This window comes from Mandrillus leucophaeus, unplaced genomic scaffold (assembly GCF_000951045.1).
Source record: "Mandrillus leucophaeus isolate KB7577 unplaced genomic scaffold, Mleu.le_1.0 Scaffold80, whole genome shotgun sequence".
NCBI classification, from domain to species: domain Eukaryota; kingdom Metazoa; phylum Chordata; class Mammalia; order Primates; family Cercopithecidae; genus Mandrillus; species Mandrillus leucophaeus.
Window position 1 is genome coordinate 624,539 of NW_012108697.1, and position 16,587 is coordinate 641,125.

Below are 16,587 nucleotides of genomic sequence, written 5' to 3' on the forward strand. Positions count from 1 at the left end.
AGGCTTCTGGGAGGTAACGAGGTCACAAGGTGCAGCCCTCATGAAAGAAATTAGTATGCTTATAAAGGAGGCTCCAGAGAGCTGCCTTGCCCCTTCTACCATGGGAGGATACGGTAAGAAGGTGCCATCTGTGAAGGCATCTCAGGCCTTCACCAGAAACTGAGCCTACTGCACTGTGATCTTGGACTTCCCATCCTCCAGAACAGTGAGAAATAAATTTCTGTTGTTTATAAGCTACCCAGTTTATGTTATTTTTGTTACTGCAGCCCAAACAAACTAAGACAAGCAGTAAAGCAATCTACTTATATTTTTAGTAAGTTGTAACTCTCATCGGTTTCGCTGGTTGCAGAGAACAGTGAAGCAAAAGATTGTGCCCAACAGGAATGGTCTCAGCACCTGACATGCAGGGCACATTAGGACTCCGACTCACAGCTCTGACTTCCCTCCCAGACTGGACTGGTCCTTCCACAACAGTTCTAGGAAAAGAGACATCTCTGGGCTCTAGAACTGCCCTGATGTCTGTTGATAGAATCAGAAAAGCCAATAAATACTGTAATAGGACAGATGCCAGGTTGTGGCCACACTCAGAAACAAAGGAGACCACATTCCACTCCCTCTTAGAGAGTGTTAAAAGCGCCACATCCTGTCTCACCTTTACTTGAACATTTGGCACATCAGATTTAAAACCTGCCTTGCCATATGCTAAGAGGAAACTCGTGTATTTTAACTAGAGTCATGTTACCCATTGGAAAAGAAAACATTTTTCCAAATTTACTAATTGAACTTACAGGGGGGGAACTTGCATTATATTCCCAGTAAATTTCTGTAGAATGCCTTCAATATCTTCTTGTGTTATTTTATCTGCCAAAAATCAACAAAAAAGACACTAAAACAACCACAGAAGTACATGTACTACATTCATAGCACCAACAGCCCTGAAAATTCATTTACAATTTTTTCCAAAAAAGCATGTATTACAGTGTATGTTTTATAGCCAAAATTCTACCTTGTTAAAAAGAATAAAATATACATTAATGAGATAAAAGAGGGAGAAAGTCTTATATTCTCTATTAAAACAATTTCATTTGTTTCAATTTTTCTCCAATAAAAATAATGCAATCATCTTATATATATACTCAGTTGGTTCTGACTATGGCCTTAAGAAGATCTGAGGAAAATCCCACATTAGCTATAGAAATGATCCTGCAGTAATTAATAATGAAGTGATCAGAATACAAGCAGCAAAATAATCCCCTAAGTTCTTTTCTAAGTTTCTCTAGGGATCAAATATTGTAAATAACTTAATGTGGTACTTAACATTAACAGGCATTATCCACATTTTAAGTTTTACCTGGTAAGATTTCAAATCTGTTTTATGTTATGGCAGAAATTTTACACACTCACATTCAACTCTGTTGTCAAGTAAAACTGCATTTATCTGTCCCCCACAACCTCCCCCTTCTCTATTGTTGGAATTTCTCTCGTTTTACATGAACACTCACAGCCAGCCTCAAAAATAAGCCAGTGCAAAAAAAGAACACACGTAAGCAAGGATTTCAGCATGCTTACTAAACAAGCATTTTTTAAACAATGATTTTAGAAAATGTGAATGAAGACATATACATAAAGCTTTTAATATCTTTTACTTAGTCATGTTTTCAGCTTTTGTTTGGTATTGCTTCAAACAAAATGATGCAATATTAAAGCAGAGTTCTAGCATGGACCCTGAGCAAGGGTGACATGCAAATTAGTGAAGTGTTCCATATTTTACATATTTTATTTTTATTTATCTTTTTTTTTTTTTTGAGACAGGTCTTAATCTGTTGCCCAGGCTGGAGTGCAGTGGTGTGACCTTGGCTCACTGCAACCTCTGCCTCCTGGGTTCAAGCGATTCTCATGCCTCAGCCTCCCAGGTAGCTGGGATTACAGGCGTGTGCCACCACACATTACTACTTTTTGTATTTTTTAGTAGAGGCTGGGTTTCACCATGTTGGCCAGGCTGGTCTCAAACTCCTGACCTCAGGTGTTAGGTGGTCCTCCTGCCTCAGCCTCCCAAAGTTCTGGGATTACAGGCATGAGCCACTGTACCTGATCGTGTTCCATACTTAAAAAAAAAAAAAAAAAAAGACAAAAAGTACAGTTCTGTAATTTTAAAAACTAAAACCTATGATACATTGAAATTCAGAATTTTCATACTTAAAGATGTCTTCATACATATTTCGTATTTAGTAATAAACTAAATCACAGAAGTATTCTATTATCTGTTTAGTTCACACCCAGTGGTAAGAAATTTCAGTGCTTTTACCATTTTGTAGAAAATTTATCTAAATTTTTTATTCTGGTATATGTGTATTAAATTTGATTTTATTTGAACAATATTAAATCAAAACGAGTATGCTTTGAATTACTCTTCTAATACCAGAATTAAAAGTCAGCATGGAATACTATGTCCAGATTTTAATATCAACCCAGCAAGACAGTTTTAATCTCAGTATGACCTTGATCCTGAAAAGCTAAACACAAACAAAAGACTAGAATCTACTAGACTGAAACAGACAGAAGAGCTATAAAACTCAAAAGAATTTCTCTAGCACCTAGCAGCTCCAAAAAGGCAGACCTCAGATAGCTGATCTGTTCATACTGTTTCTCAGATATATCTCATGATACAGATGAGGATTTTTCTATGAAAAAATTTTGGTCTATGGCAACATTAAGACATTATTACTAGTGGAACCTTAGTTATACAAATGTAAGATTTCCAGATCTAGACAGCCAATGCTGTCACCAAGCTGGCACTTGCTGAAAGAAATGCCACTGCTGACAAAATTGCAATAGTTCACAACTTAGCCACATATTTTTTAAAACAAGGCCAAACAACTTTCTACTTCTGCTAAGCTGGTCTCTTTACTGACACTCCTGCAACTGTGTACTCCTTTGTGCTGCTTTGGTGGCCCTCTTTTGCTGATGTCACCACACACATGATGACAAGATGTGTTCTTTCTCATTCTACTTCTGCCACATTGTCTCCTTCTCTGACTGAACATGTCAAGCATCTGTGGTTTGTGCTGTTCACTCTATAATTAATCATACATAATTTTTAACTATTCTCTCTTTCTACGTTTACTCTCTCTTCTTTCTACATATTCTATTTCTACACACACACACATACACACACGTAGGTATTATCTCACCAATGAAATTCTAAGCTTCTCAAAGACAAAGATAATTTTTCTTATATAGCATACACTATTAAAATGGCACTCAGGACATCTGCTGAATTTAATTTGCTGAAGAATAATAGAATCTCAAGGCTGAAGGGCATTTAAAAGTCACCTAGGCCAATCATCCATCTGATGTTTGAATTACTAGGCAGCCTACACAGCAAGTTATCTTATAATAAAATCTAAGCTTGTGGTACATGAGTACGTAGTACAAACTGGCTATATCCAAAACATGATATAAGTACAATCGAAATAATAATAACTGTTCTTATGACATAAGTACAAAGACTCTACTTCCAAAGTATTTAAAAAGAAACAGAATAAAATGTCCACAGTAAATATATCCAATAACTAGGCAGAATAAATATATTTGGTAAAAGAGGTACAAGTGTTGTAGGACTTGGGTAATTATTTTTTGTTTAGTAAATTAATAAGCCATCAAAGTGACAGCATTCATTTGAAATTAACTTTTTAAAATCATTTTCATAAAATGAATATATACAAGATCATGTTATACATCATTATTTCCTTAAAATTTTACTCTTCCAATGAACTCACAACATAATAGTTGAGACTTAACTGGACTATAGAGCTAAAACCAATATGATTGAGTTAAAAACCGTATTTGACTATGATAGAGTAACTGTGACTGGATAAATCTTGCCACCATAAACAGCTGTTAAACAGGACAAAATATATTAAGCAACAATTTCTAGACAGACAACAGACAGCAAGGACCGTAATCCCTGAGGAAAGAGAAACAAAGCAAGTCCCATGATCACTTGCTTTTGTCTGGAGGTGCTTTCTTAACTGTGGGACAGACAGGGGGATAGTCAAAGCACAGTGATCTCACTGAACAGAGATCAGAATCTGAGGAAGTAATGGCAGCCGGAATTTGAGGAAAATACACAGAGAAAGAAATGTCTATGAAGGCCCCCTTGATACTCTGACTAAATTCTAAGCTGTACATACATATATACAGAGTCTCTACAAAATTAACTAAAGAAGTACTACCAAAGTTCTTACAAGGCTGGGGGATGTTTTAATTTGAACCATCCAGAATGAAGAAACTTTGCTGAATGCACAGGTCATTTGACAGACATCCCAGAAAAGTCATGCTTTAGGAGCAGAGCTAATCTAGACCTGGGAAAAAAGTCTACTTTAGAGCCATTCTAATATAAAATCTATACAAAAAACAACTAGAACAAGTAAGTGAGTTTAGCAAGGTTGAAAACACAAGATCAATCTACAAAAATCAATTCCATTTCTATATACTACCAATGAACTACTAGAAACTGAAACTTCAGAATTTGAGGTACTCAGAGATTTCATAAACAAAGGATGTAAAGATCTGATACTGAAAACTACAAAACTATGGCTATAAAAGACCTAAATAAATGAAGAGAGATATCTTATTTCATGGGTCAGAAGACTCAATATTGTTTAGATGTCAATTCTTCTGAAATTGATCTATAGCTTCAAAACAATCTCAATCAAACTGCCAGCAGGCTTTGAGTGTGTGTGTATAAAAATTGACAAGCTGATTCAAAAATCCATATGGTAATGCAAAGGACCAAGAAAGCAACTTTGAAAAAGAACAAGTTGGAGGGCTAACACTCCTTAATTTAAAGACTTACAAAGCTACAATAATCAAGACAGTGTGGTAGTGGTTTGAAAATAAATACATCAATGGAATACAATTAAAAGTCTCGAAATAAAAGTATGCAGATATGGACAACCGTTTTTTGACACAGGTCCAAAGGCAACCACAGAAAGGATAGTCTTTTAAAAAATGGTTACAAAACGATGTACATATGCAAAAAATGACCTTGAATCCATATCTGAAATCATATTCAAAAATTAACTCACAATGGAGAGAGGGGCGTAACACTTTTATGATGATAAATATGTTCACTATTTTCATTATAGCTATGATTTTAAAGGTGAATGTATATTAATTTTTAAAATTATATATTTTAAATACAGTATTTCTGTATGCCAATTATACTTCTAGAAAGCTGTTTTAAAAAAATAAATAGGGTCTTCAAACTGAATTGCGGTAATGTATTTGGGGTGGTGGGACATCATGGCTGAGCTTGCTCTTGGGTAATTTAGGAAAAGTTATTTGCTCTAAGTTTGATATTCAAAATAAAAGAAAGGTCATAAGGGACTATTATAAACAACTTTATACCAATATTTTTGAAATTTTAGATGAAATGACAAATTCCTAGGAGAAAAAATTATCTATATTGATATAAGCAATAAAAAATAGTATAACCAATAGCTGGTAGAAAAAAATCCAACCCATAGTTTAAAACCTTCCTAACAAAGAAAACTCAAGAACAGATGTCACCCTGTAAATTCTACCAAACATTAGAAAAAAACAGCAGAAATTCGCCCTGAGAATAGAAAAAATGAGACCACCACCCAAACTCTTGTATGAGGTCGTCATAACTATGATATCAAAACCAGTCCAGGACATAAAAAGAAAAATACATGGTAATCTCACTCAAACACAGATGCAAAAATCCTAAACTAAATATTAGCAAAACAAATGCAACAATTTATATAAAGGATAACACATTACAACTAAGTTGGGTTCATTCTAGAAATGTAAAGTTAGTTTAATATGTGAATAAGGAGAAAAATCAAGAGATACAGGAAAAAATATTTGATAAAATTTAATGTCTGCTAATGATTTTAAAAAACTAGAACTCAGCAAATTAGGAATAAAAGGCAACTTCTTTACTTTGATAAGAAAGCTATTAAAAAAAACCTATAGGGCCGGGTGCGGTGGCTCAAGTCTGTGATCCCAGCACTTTGGGAGGCCAAGGCGGGCGGATCACGAGGTCAGGAGATTGAGACCATCCTGGCTAACATGGTGAAACCCCGTCTCTACTAAAATTACAAAAAATTAGCCAGGCATGGTGGCTGGCACCTGTAGTCCCAGCTACTCAGGAGGCTGAGGCAGGAGAATGGTGTGAACCCGGGACGCGGAGCTTGCAATGAGCTGAGATTGTGCCACTGCACTCCAGCCTGGGCAACAGAGCAAGACTCCGCCTCAAAAAATAAAAATAAAAATAAAACCTACAGAAAAAAATATGTAAGAAATAAGGTAGGAAGGACTTGTTCTTCCAGATAGCAAGATAGTCTAAAACTACAGCAATTAATATAGTCTGGTGTACATACAAGTATAAACGAACTGATCAATGTAAAAAAAATAGATTTCTTTTTTAAACAATAGCCTAAGTGGGTACTTGAATGTAATGAAGGAGAGAACACAAGCATACTGGGAAAGTGCTGAAGCAACTGGACATCCATGCAGGAAGAAAAGGTGGACTGCAGAGGGAACATGAAAGGCAAAGCAATAACAGCTTCTAGAACATAGGAAAATATCTTCATGCTTTAAGAGTCAGAAAAGTTTTCTTAAACAGGACACCAAAAGGACCAACCATAAAGGAGAAGGCCTGATAAGCTGGACTAAATTAAAACTAAGAACTTGTGTTTTTCAAAAGATAAGAGAGGAAAATTTTCCAGGCAAGCCACAAATTAGGAGAAAATATCTGCAACACACATAACCAAAAGAAGAGAACATATCCAGAGTATATAAAGAACCTACACATCCTCGAATGGAAGGTGCTTAATAAAAAACAAAAACTCATACAAATGTATAAGAAAAAGGCAACTCAAAAGGGAAAGAACAAATAAAAAATGGGTAAGAGACCCGAACAGACAGATAATACACAAAAGAAAATGGCTAGTAAGCCAAAACCACTTGATAAGGTGCTGAATCTCATCAATAATCAAAACCACAACGGAATACAACTACACACTCACCAGAACAGCCAAAATTAAAAACACTATTAATAGCTAAGGATGTGGAGCAAGTGGAATGCTTATGCACTGCTAGTGGAAATGCAAAGTATTCCAAGTACAATCACTTTGGACAACTGTTTGACAATTTCCAGTACAGTTAAATATACACCCATTCTGTAACCCAGGAACACATGCGCACGCACACACACAAACACACACACACACACACAAATTTATGACCTATATTCCATTTGGGTATATACCCAAGAGAAATGATGGTAGAAATACGTCTACCAAAAGGCAGGTATAAAATATACACAGCACTTTATTCACAAAGCCCCAAACTGGGACAGTATGTGTGTAGTATATTCACACAGTGGCATATTACATAGCAATAAAAAAGTCCAAAATACTCATACATGTACCAACATGGATCTCAAAAATATACTAAGTGGAAGAATTTAGACACAAAAGGACACATAGTGTTTAATTCTATTTATACTAAATTAAAAAACAGGCAAAACTATGCCTTAGTTTTAAAACCATCTCCATAGTGTTGGACGCTAGAATAGTAGTTATCTTTGCAAAAGGAGGACAGGGTAATGACAGATAGGGCACAAGTGTGGTTTCTAGAAATCTTCTATTTCTTGACTAAGGGTGATAGCTAGATGCACAGATATTTGTTTTGTGAAAATTGATAGAGCTGTACCTTTATTTTTTGTTTCATTTTCTTTACTTGTACAATATTTTATAACGAAAAGTTTAAATACAAACAGCTCTGTAAGAATTTTTATACCTAGCTACACACTAGTCCAATTATAGCATATAACCTATTAGTTTACATCACAATTTGAAACTAAATTCAACTCTTGAGCTTACTCCAGGATAAGTCTCAGCAGCCAAACCATATACAGTCCAAAAGGAGCCAGTACTGTTAGATACAACATAGCTACATCCATTTGAGAAGACCTTGGTAACATCTGATCTCAGGACTAAGGGGTGGTGGTGTTTAGAATAAAAGATTAGCATGAGATTCCACTTTTTTTTTCTACCTTTCTTGCCTCATGGGAGGGACAGAAAAAACTACTCCCATTACAGGGACAGTTAGGCCTTCCCAGACGCTTGGTCCACATCTAGCCTGAGAAGCTATGGTCCTAGTGTCCTGAGCTCAGTGGAGAACAGATGAGCACACTGAAGCTGTGTGTCCTCAGAGACACCAGCAATAGTAGCAGACACTTAATACCTAGATGTGGATGAGAAGACAGCAGCAAAAGGCAGGAAGATGCTGTGCCTTTCCTGGCTTAACTGCAACCATCTTTTCTGAGAATGCCTCTGCTGCCTATCTTTTTTTATTCAAACTCTATATGTCATATATGTCATTCTGTATGCTATATACTACACCAAAAATACACTGAGGACCAAAAGAGACATGGTTTCAGCCCCATGGCTGAAATACACCTGCATGACTATCTGGCAGACATCCTGAAGCTGGCAGTACACTGGACAATTCTTCACCGTGTTCTACGATCCTCTGTGTTACAGGACATCTGGCATCCCTGGTCTCCACCCATTGAAGGCAGCTGGTGTCACCACCCCACCCAGTCATTGTAACAACTAGAAACACAGTTTTTAATTGACCTGTCAAGAACAACTGATGTTAGATAAAGTAACTCAGTATGCAGTCAATGGCAAATTAATGTTCTTAAGTCATTTTGTCCTATCTAGACAAATACTATTTTTAACTGTTATGTCAGATAGCTGAAGGCTATCTCAGAGGAATAAGAAAATGAGTCTCTGGCTTAGACTCAAACATCAAAGCATGTAACAGGGCCTTTCCCTTTGTTCTCTATCATAACACTCCATTATTCCTAAATAGCACTTTTCACTATTTACAATTACGCTGTATGTTTGAGTGTTGATCAGGAGTTCAAGACCAGCCTGGCCAACAAAGTGAAACTCCGCCTCTACTAAAAATACGAAAAATAGGCAGGCATGGTGACACATGCCTGTAGCCCCAGCTACTCAGGAGGCTGAGGCAGAAGAATTACTTGAACCCGGGAAGCAGAGGTTACAGTGAGCCAAGATCACGCCACTGCACTCCAGCCAAAAGACTTTTAGTGTGCTAGTATCTGTATGTTTATATATGAATGCACCTACTTTATTATAAATTACTTTTATTTCTTACTTATATTCCATTTACAATATCATATTGATTTTTCTAAATGTATAAGTAAATTCAAGTATCTCTGAATTTTATTTCAGGATAGTAAAGAAGGCATTGTAAGATATTGGTCACAGGTCTCTGTATCAGGTCTCAGAAGGTTGAGAATATTGGTCAGAGTTCTCCATTAGACAGTAAGTTCCTTAAGGACACAGGCTAGGTCTTACATTTATCTATCTTTCCCTTGGTACCTGCTATAGCAGCTTCAACAAATAAAAAAGTATTTGTTGATTTACTGTAAGCACACAGAAAAATCACACCAATCAGCAAAATTCTCTGAGCTCTCATTTTCCGGGACTACAAATACTATTCAATAAACTGTAGGAACCTCTTCTCTTCACAGTCGAAAAAAGTTGTTAGTTTCGCTATGATTTACTGCGTCACTACAATGAGATGATCTAACAAACTGAGCTTTCTTTAAGGTAAGTAAATAAGGTGACAAATTACCTAACACAGCATAGAGCTTTTTAAAATTCTAAAATGCTTAAGAATAGGAAGAAAGGTTATGTTTAAGTATTTTTGTCACCCTGGTCCCCTTCCAGCATCCTCAGTGAATTACACCATCACGTAACCAATTTTAAAACCCCAAAACCTAGATCATGGTTGACAACTTCCTCACTATCCCATCCAATCAACTAAAAAGCAAGTCTTGCCAGTTTTACTTCCTAATCATGGGAAATTTTTCTAATAGGAAAACTCTGTCTCTACCACTGGCACCCTGGTCCAACCTACCATCATCTCTGCTTGTACTACTATAAGAGCCTCATGACTTGTCTATGAGACCTCCAAATTCATTCTCCTCCAATCAATCCTCATAATCACACTATGAGGTTGCTATCATTATTGTCATTTTGGAGATGAAAAAACTGCAACATAAAGAGACTAAGAAAATTTCAAATTTACGCAGCTAGCTAAGGGCAGAGCTAGAAATTAAACCCAGATTTGTTTACTCTAGTGCGCCTTATATTTTTCACCACGTGGTACCCCCCCAGCCTTAATTATATTACCCCAGGACTACTATTCTGAATAATAATCATTCTCCTTATTACGGTTTGGTAAATAGAGTCAGAGAAACAGGAAACTTAATTACATAAGTCCTCATGAATACTTTAGTATACTCCGGAAATCTCTGATGTCCTCTTATTGCCCTATGACTCCTTAATCTTACAAGTCTTCTGGTTGAAGGTTAAAGCTGGTTTTCAATTAAGTGAGGGTCTGCTATTATATGCTAATAATAATAATTCCAAGAATATTTCAACATCTGTTTTTGAAAAGTCTTGAAATAAATCAGCAATTTTTCTTTTCATTACGTTGCCTAATTGAGCAAGATACTAAGCTACATATAAATGTTAACAGAATAAATGAAGCTATTATGAACAACAAAAAGGTTGTCCTCACTACTGCGGCAATACGCAATATGTAATAAGGATAATCAACACAAAACTATAAGGGGGCCAAATGCTGGCTTGCCTACAACTAAGAGATAACAGTAAACAAACAAACAAACAAAAAAGCACAAAGTCCACAAATTGGTGACATAATCATGCAGGTGAACTGACTTAGAAAACTGCAATTGCTGCATTATAAACAGCATAAGCACTGTGAGAGCTGCTAGGAGACCATTTCATTTATCTATCCTTCCTTAGGGTAGTGAAAGATGGGATAGTAGGAAACGTAAGGTGGGCCCCAGTGAGCTCTGCTTTACTTCCAGAGAAATAGCTCACCCTCTGTCCTCTTTTTACATAGTCCAAAAGCGCAAAAACATGATGAGTTTTAAAGTACTAAGCCTGGTACATTTATTTCAACAGCTGACAGGTAATTTTTTTTTTTTAATGGCAAGACAGATCAAATCTAACACAGTATCTCCGCTTTGTTGCTCATTTACTAGGGAAAACAACGTAAATCCTAGCGGTAAGTGCTTTTGCAAGCAAGGAGGTTATTTGGAAGAGTAATTCTGAACACTTAGATTTGTTTTAAAATTCTACCTTCACAGAAACTTTCCCTAAATGTTAGAAAACAGGCCTACATGAGATGAGCTTCATACCGTAAGGCTTTTCTTCTGTTACCTTCCCCGTAGAATCTAGTGTATCAGTAGCTTTCCCCAGTTCTCCAATGGCAATATATCTCTAGAGGAAGGGAAACAAGAGAGAAAATGGGCGATAAGCAAAGAAATACTGTTATGCATGTCTTGAAGTTTATACAGAATTTTACTAATACTACCAACCTGATACCAAATAAAGGCTAAAATAACAGACTGCAATGGTTTTGTTTTTAATATGTGGAAAGCAATTGTGTAAACTGAAGAGCATTCACAAACGTCGCACACTAGCCAATATGAGAAAGAAAAACCTGATTTTATTGATAATTATGGCTTAATAATTATGACCGTCACTATTGTAAACAAATTTCTCAAACCACCTTTATACTGAGAAGTTTGTTTAAGGAAAATTTTCAAGTCTATCCATGAGTAGAGAGAATGGTACAATAGCCCTGACCCCATGGCCATGTTAAGTTTCAAGAATCTTCCCACACATATAATTAAAATTAACTTTAAATAAACCAACTTAGTACTTCTTACATGAAATACTAAGACAATTCTTAGTAACTAGGTCATGCATTTAAATAAAAGTTAGATCTGTAGAAAACACAGAGTTAGTGACTTCACTATTACATGTGGGTTTTTTGTTTTGTTTTGTTTTTGTTTTTTTACGATGGAGTTTTTGCTTGTTGCCCAGGCTGGAGTGCAGTGGCCCCTGGGTTCAAGCGATTCTCCAGCCTCACCCTGTGGAGTAGCTGGGATTACAGGCACCCACCACCACACCTGGCTAATTTTTCGTATTTTTAGTAGAGATGGGATTTCACCATGTTGGTCAGGCTGGTCTTGAACTTCTGACCTCAGGTGATCCGCCCGTCTCGGCCTCCCAAAGCCAAAGTGCTAGGATTACAGGCGTGAGCCACTACGCCCTGCTATGTGTTTTCTTAATAAAGATAAATTACTACTTAAGATCTCAGGAACAAGAATCATTTCTAAGAACCGATCTTTATTCACAAGTGAAGAATTAGATCATTCTTGGTTACGTGAGGACTGTCTTATTTCTCATCTTAGGACACACTTGTAGTACACATTCTTTTCACTACTCTCTTTTGGTCAAACGCAAATTTTATTTGGGGCATCACATGAAGCAGTGAAAAAAGTGCAAGAATCTATTTCCCACTGAAAATAATCTGTATTTATGTGAGCAATTTTATAAAAGAAAGTTCAAAGTACTTTGCAGACATACAAGCTTATTAATGACAAATTTATTAGGCTAGTGAAGGGACCCAACACAAAAATGAGAAAAATGTTAAAACTTCAAGACCTCATAAATATGCAGACATTTTATAACAGCTTAAGGGTCTTTGATGAAATCACCTTAATATTATATAGCTCAGATTTTTTAAAAAAATAAATGTAACACAGAAGGCAATATTTCAACACATTTGAATTAATTTTTTTAAAGTTTCATAGGTATTGACAAAAACTAGTTTTTTTGTAACTAAACACAGCTCATCACCTGAGACACCCATTCCTGCTTCTGTATTTTGGGACAATCAACCTTGATTAAGCATACCACAGGGAGAAGTACGAGAGGAGGACAACAATGGTAAAAGCACAGGCCCAGGGTCAACTGGCTGGGTTTGAATTCTGACTCTACCACAATTTGTAGAACAAGTTAGTCTTTCCTGCTGGAGCTTAATTTCCTTATCTTAAAATGTGGAAAATAATAATGCCTCATGAGAAGCAGCAAAGAGTTTAGAGCAACAATATCTAGCCCTGGTAAATAACAGATAATAATACCATCACCATTTTTATTTTCTAAGAAAGAAAATATTGAATGATTCACAGTAACACTAGCTAGAGTTGACTCACCTGGTTACAGTGAGTTCCCATAAGGAAAGCAAAGCATCAAAAAGTTTCATGATTTTTTTGCCTTCAGAGTCTGTTTAGTTGCATAAGAAAACCACAGTGCAATCTTGCAGACTGAGCCTTGAAAGTATCTGCACTATCCCGCTCTGTAACAAGATTGAACTAGGAAACTTAACATGTTTCCCAAGTATGCAATGCCCATTCTAGTCTCTGGACTCTTGGTGTTTTGTGCACCTGGGGCACATATGCCACTTCCCTGGCCTTGAACTCCCTTTCTTCTCTAAGGATCAAACCTTATTCAGCTTTCAGAGCCACCCCTTAATCCATCCCAACTTCCAATTACCCACCTCCACAGCATGACTGAGAGTAGGTGCTCGATACAAATTCCGTACATAGAAAGAAGGAAGGCCCATATCAAATTCACAAATTCAATCATGTTTCTTAAGGACTATGAATGTCCAAAGTAGTCTCCTAAGTGCTAGGGAAGGACACACAGATACATAAGATAGAGTCCTCTCCCACTAAGAGGTTACGGTGTAACAGGAAGACTTCAATAAAGACAACTACTGCAGATGGGACTGGGTATAATGGCAACAACAGACATTTCTGGTTTATCTCACTGAGCTCTCATATCACATGGCTTAGCACATGACGACCTATAGAGATATTCACTGTTTTCCAAGTATATTTTATTGATCCTTACTTTCTTGAAGTATGAACTCTTAGCTAGAGTTTCCCACTGCTGTTCTATTGTGTTCTTTACTAGATAGAAACACAGTAGCAGCTTAATAAAAAGTTGCTGACAGAATGATACACATGCTAGAGAAGTGCCTATGTGTGCAATTCTTCACATTTCACCATAGTTTTGAATATCTAGATTTTATCTGCTAAGTCTCAACCCATTCCAGGGTCTGCAATTATAGTGTATGTAGCTACGTGTTGGATTCTTTTTAGGGGAGACAATATCTAAATCAACATTCTTAAATCAAATCAAAATGTTCTCAAACATTTTGGTTTCAGCGCCCCTATACACACTTAAAACTTATTGAGAAACCCTGTCACACATTTTTTTTTAAATGTATCTGCCTAGATTTATTGTGTTATAAATTAAAGCTGAAAATGTTTAAAACTTCCATTAGCCATCACAGCAATGATACCATGGCACATCTAGTAACCTCTGAAAAACTCTGTCATGTATTTGTGGGATTGCAAGTTAAAAAGGCAAAACTATGAAAATACTTTCAATTTCAACAGGCACCCTGAAAGAGCCTCAGGAGTCCTTAGACCACACCCTGTGAACCGATTATTGAAATCATAGCTGTTTCCTAGCTTTCCCTTGTCCTGGCATCTAGTAATAATTATCCTTCAATTTTATTCAATTATCCACAAACCACTTAGAAAAATTCACCCACACAGTTAAGCCTCCAGCTGAAACAAAGTCTCACGACCAAAAAGATACTGGGATAGAAGAAAAAAGGCATGGAGATGTACACATTCAACCCTAACATTTTATCTTGTGGAGTCTAAAATATTTCTTTTCACTGGCTTAAATTCTAAATAGAGTCTGTGCTTTAGAGCTATTAATTCTCCAAGACGTGTATCTGGGAATTGTGAGTTCTACTACTGTATTCATTACAATGTAATTCCACTGCACCAAAGAGAGGTCCTGAAGAACATTCCATTGACCTGTGTACTCTCTGGGACTCATAGTTTCTCACTGATATTATTCTACTCTCTACTTTACTCATCTTCAAGCTCCCTGAACCCCACAGCAGATATGAGCTAGACATCTCTAGCAGCAAATCAGCTTCTGTACTGTTTAGGAGAAAGAAAAATGTTTCTATTACAGAAAGTATACACAATCATTTCCTTGGATCTCAACTGAGGTGTGATTTTGAAAGCTTGTGATTTAAAACTTCACCAACAAAATAGGGATATTACTGAGGATGGGAAAGAACACTTTTTTAAAAACCTGTCAAACCAAAAACATGTGGCTTTGAATGTCTTCAATAAGAAGGAACAGTTCTTTTTTATAGTTCATAAGTATAAGCCCTTTAAAATTTTCAATACAGTATTTCTGAAATATATGAATATTAATAGAGTATATAGAAAAGGTACAAACTGGACTAGCCTCTGGAGAAGACTGATTAGAAATTCTGAAATCTTCAAGAGTTGGCTAAGTTTCATAGGAGCATTATTCAAGTCACACTATAGAGTTCTCATAACTGGTTAACCTAAAAATGTTACTGTGTTCTTGGGGAAAGTTACTATCCTTTGACCACACCAAAAAGGGGAAACTTCATTCACTCCAATGATAACACTTGTTTAATTACTGGAGGCGGATACAAAGTTGCCTTCTGAGGAAATGCTGGCTTTGCCTGCAGGTGCCACTATGGTTTACCTGCACAGAGATATGGAGGTACCTTTATAACTGGACATACTAGTTAGATTCTTTGGGTTTTCATAACCTTTCCATCTGGTTTCTAAAGCATTTATAAAGTAACCAACTTTGATCAACAATATAGAAAACTAATAAAGACAGCACTCCAAAACCTCATCAAAGTCTGTTCCTTCAAAGTACAACATCTGGTATCCAGCTTTTGCTAAATGACTGGCTCAAAGAAAGTGTAATTTAGGGAAGATAGGGGAGGGACTACTGCCCTCCTCTAGGTAAGCTACATTTTATACTTAGATCAACTTAGGCCAAAGGAACACATCAGACTAACCTCTCAGAATAATTTTACCTAAACTGTATTTTACGCAGCTCCATGTCTACATCTGTTGTAAAACTATTTTTGAAAATCGCCGTCATTTAATATCCCTTATTGTCAAAAACTTCTGAGTTTAATGTCCAAGGAAACTCTGTCTCTCCCTTAAAGAACTGGCATGCTTTCTCTTTCTGATGAGTGTACTATTTTTCCTACGTCACCAGTGATCTCAAAAAGCAATGAAAAAAAATGAAGTTAACTGTATTCAAGAGTTCCAACAGAACTCGCCTGAGTAAAATTAATTTCAGGAGTCTACAGAACATGTAGCGAGAGAGATCCAACAGGCCTGGACCTCAAGAGAGAGATTGGGGGATAGGTAAAATACTTGGGAATAGTAATAACAGTATTTAATGAGCAATTTCTGTATACAAAGCACTGTACAAAAGCTTACATGCTTTTCTTACACATTATACACATAATACTAAATGATCAGACAGAGGGAAAAAAAGACTTGAGAAATATGATCACTGGTAGAACAAAGCTCACTCCAAGGCAGGAGAGGAAGACAATGAGGAACATAGGGCAGTGGCTCTTTTCTTAACTCTTACCCTGATCTGAATGGGAAGAAATGCAAGAAATGATTTGGGTGGTCTGATGAGTATCTGGTCTTCATAGATGGAAGCAAAATAATATGATGGCCTAAAGATTTTATTT

The 16,587-nt window shown here is 36.4% G+C and overlaps 1 protein-coding gene across 2 annotated transcripts in view; it reads right to left on the reverse strand.

The window, feature by feature from the left end:
* The window catches only part of TRUB1 (TruB pseudouridine (psi) synthase family member 1), a 39,452-nt gene that overhangs the window by 6,435 nt on the left and 16,430 nt on the right, over positions 1 to 16,587 (reverse strand). For both annotated transcript variants that reach the window (XM_011967489.1, XM_011967488.1), the window contains 2 exons: positions 11,303 to 11,384; positions 789 to 861 (listed from right to left, as the gene is read on the reverse strand). In XM_011967489.1, coding sequence (XP_011822879.1) covers positions 789 to 861; positions 11,303 to 11,384 — 155 coding nt within the window. The remainder of the gene's footprint in view (positions 1 to 788; positions 862 to 11,302; positions 11,385 to 16,587) is intronic.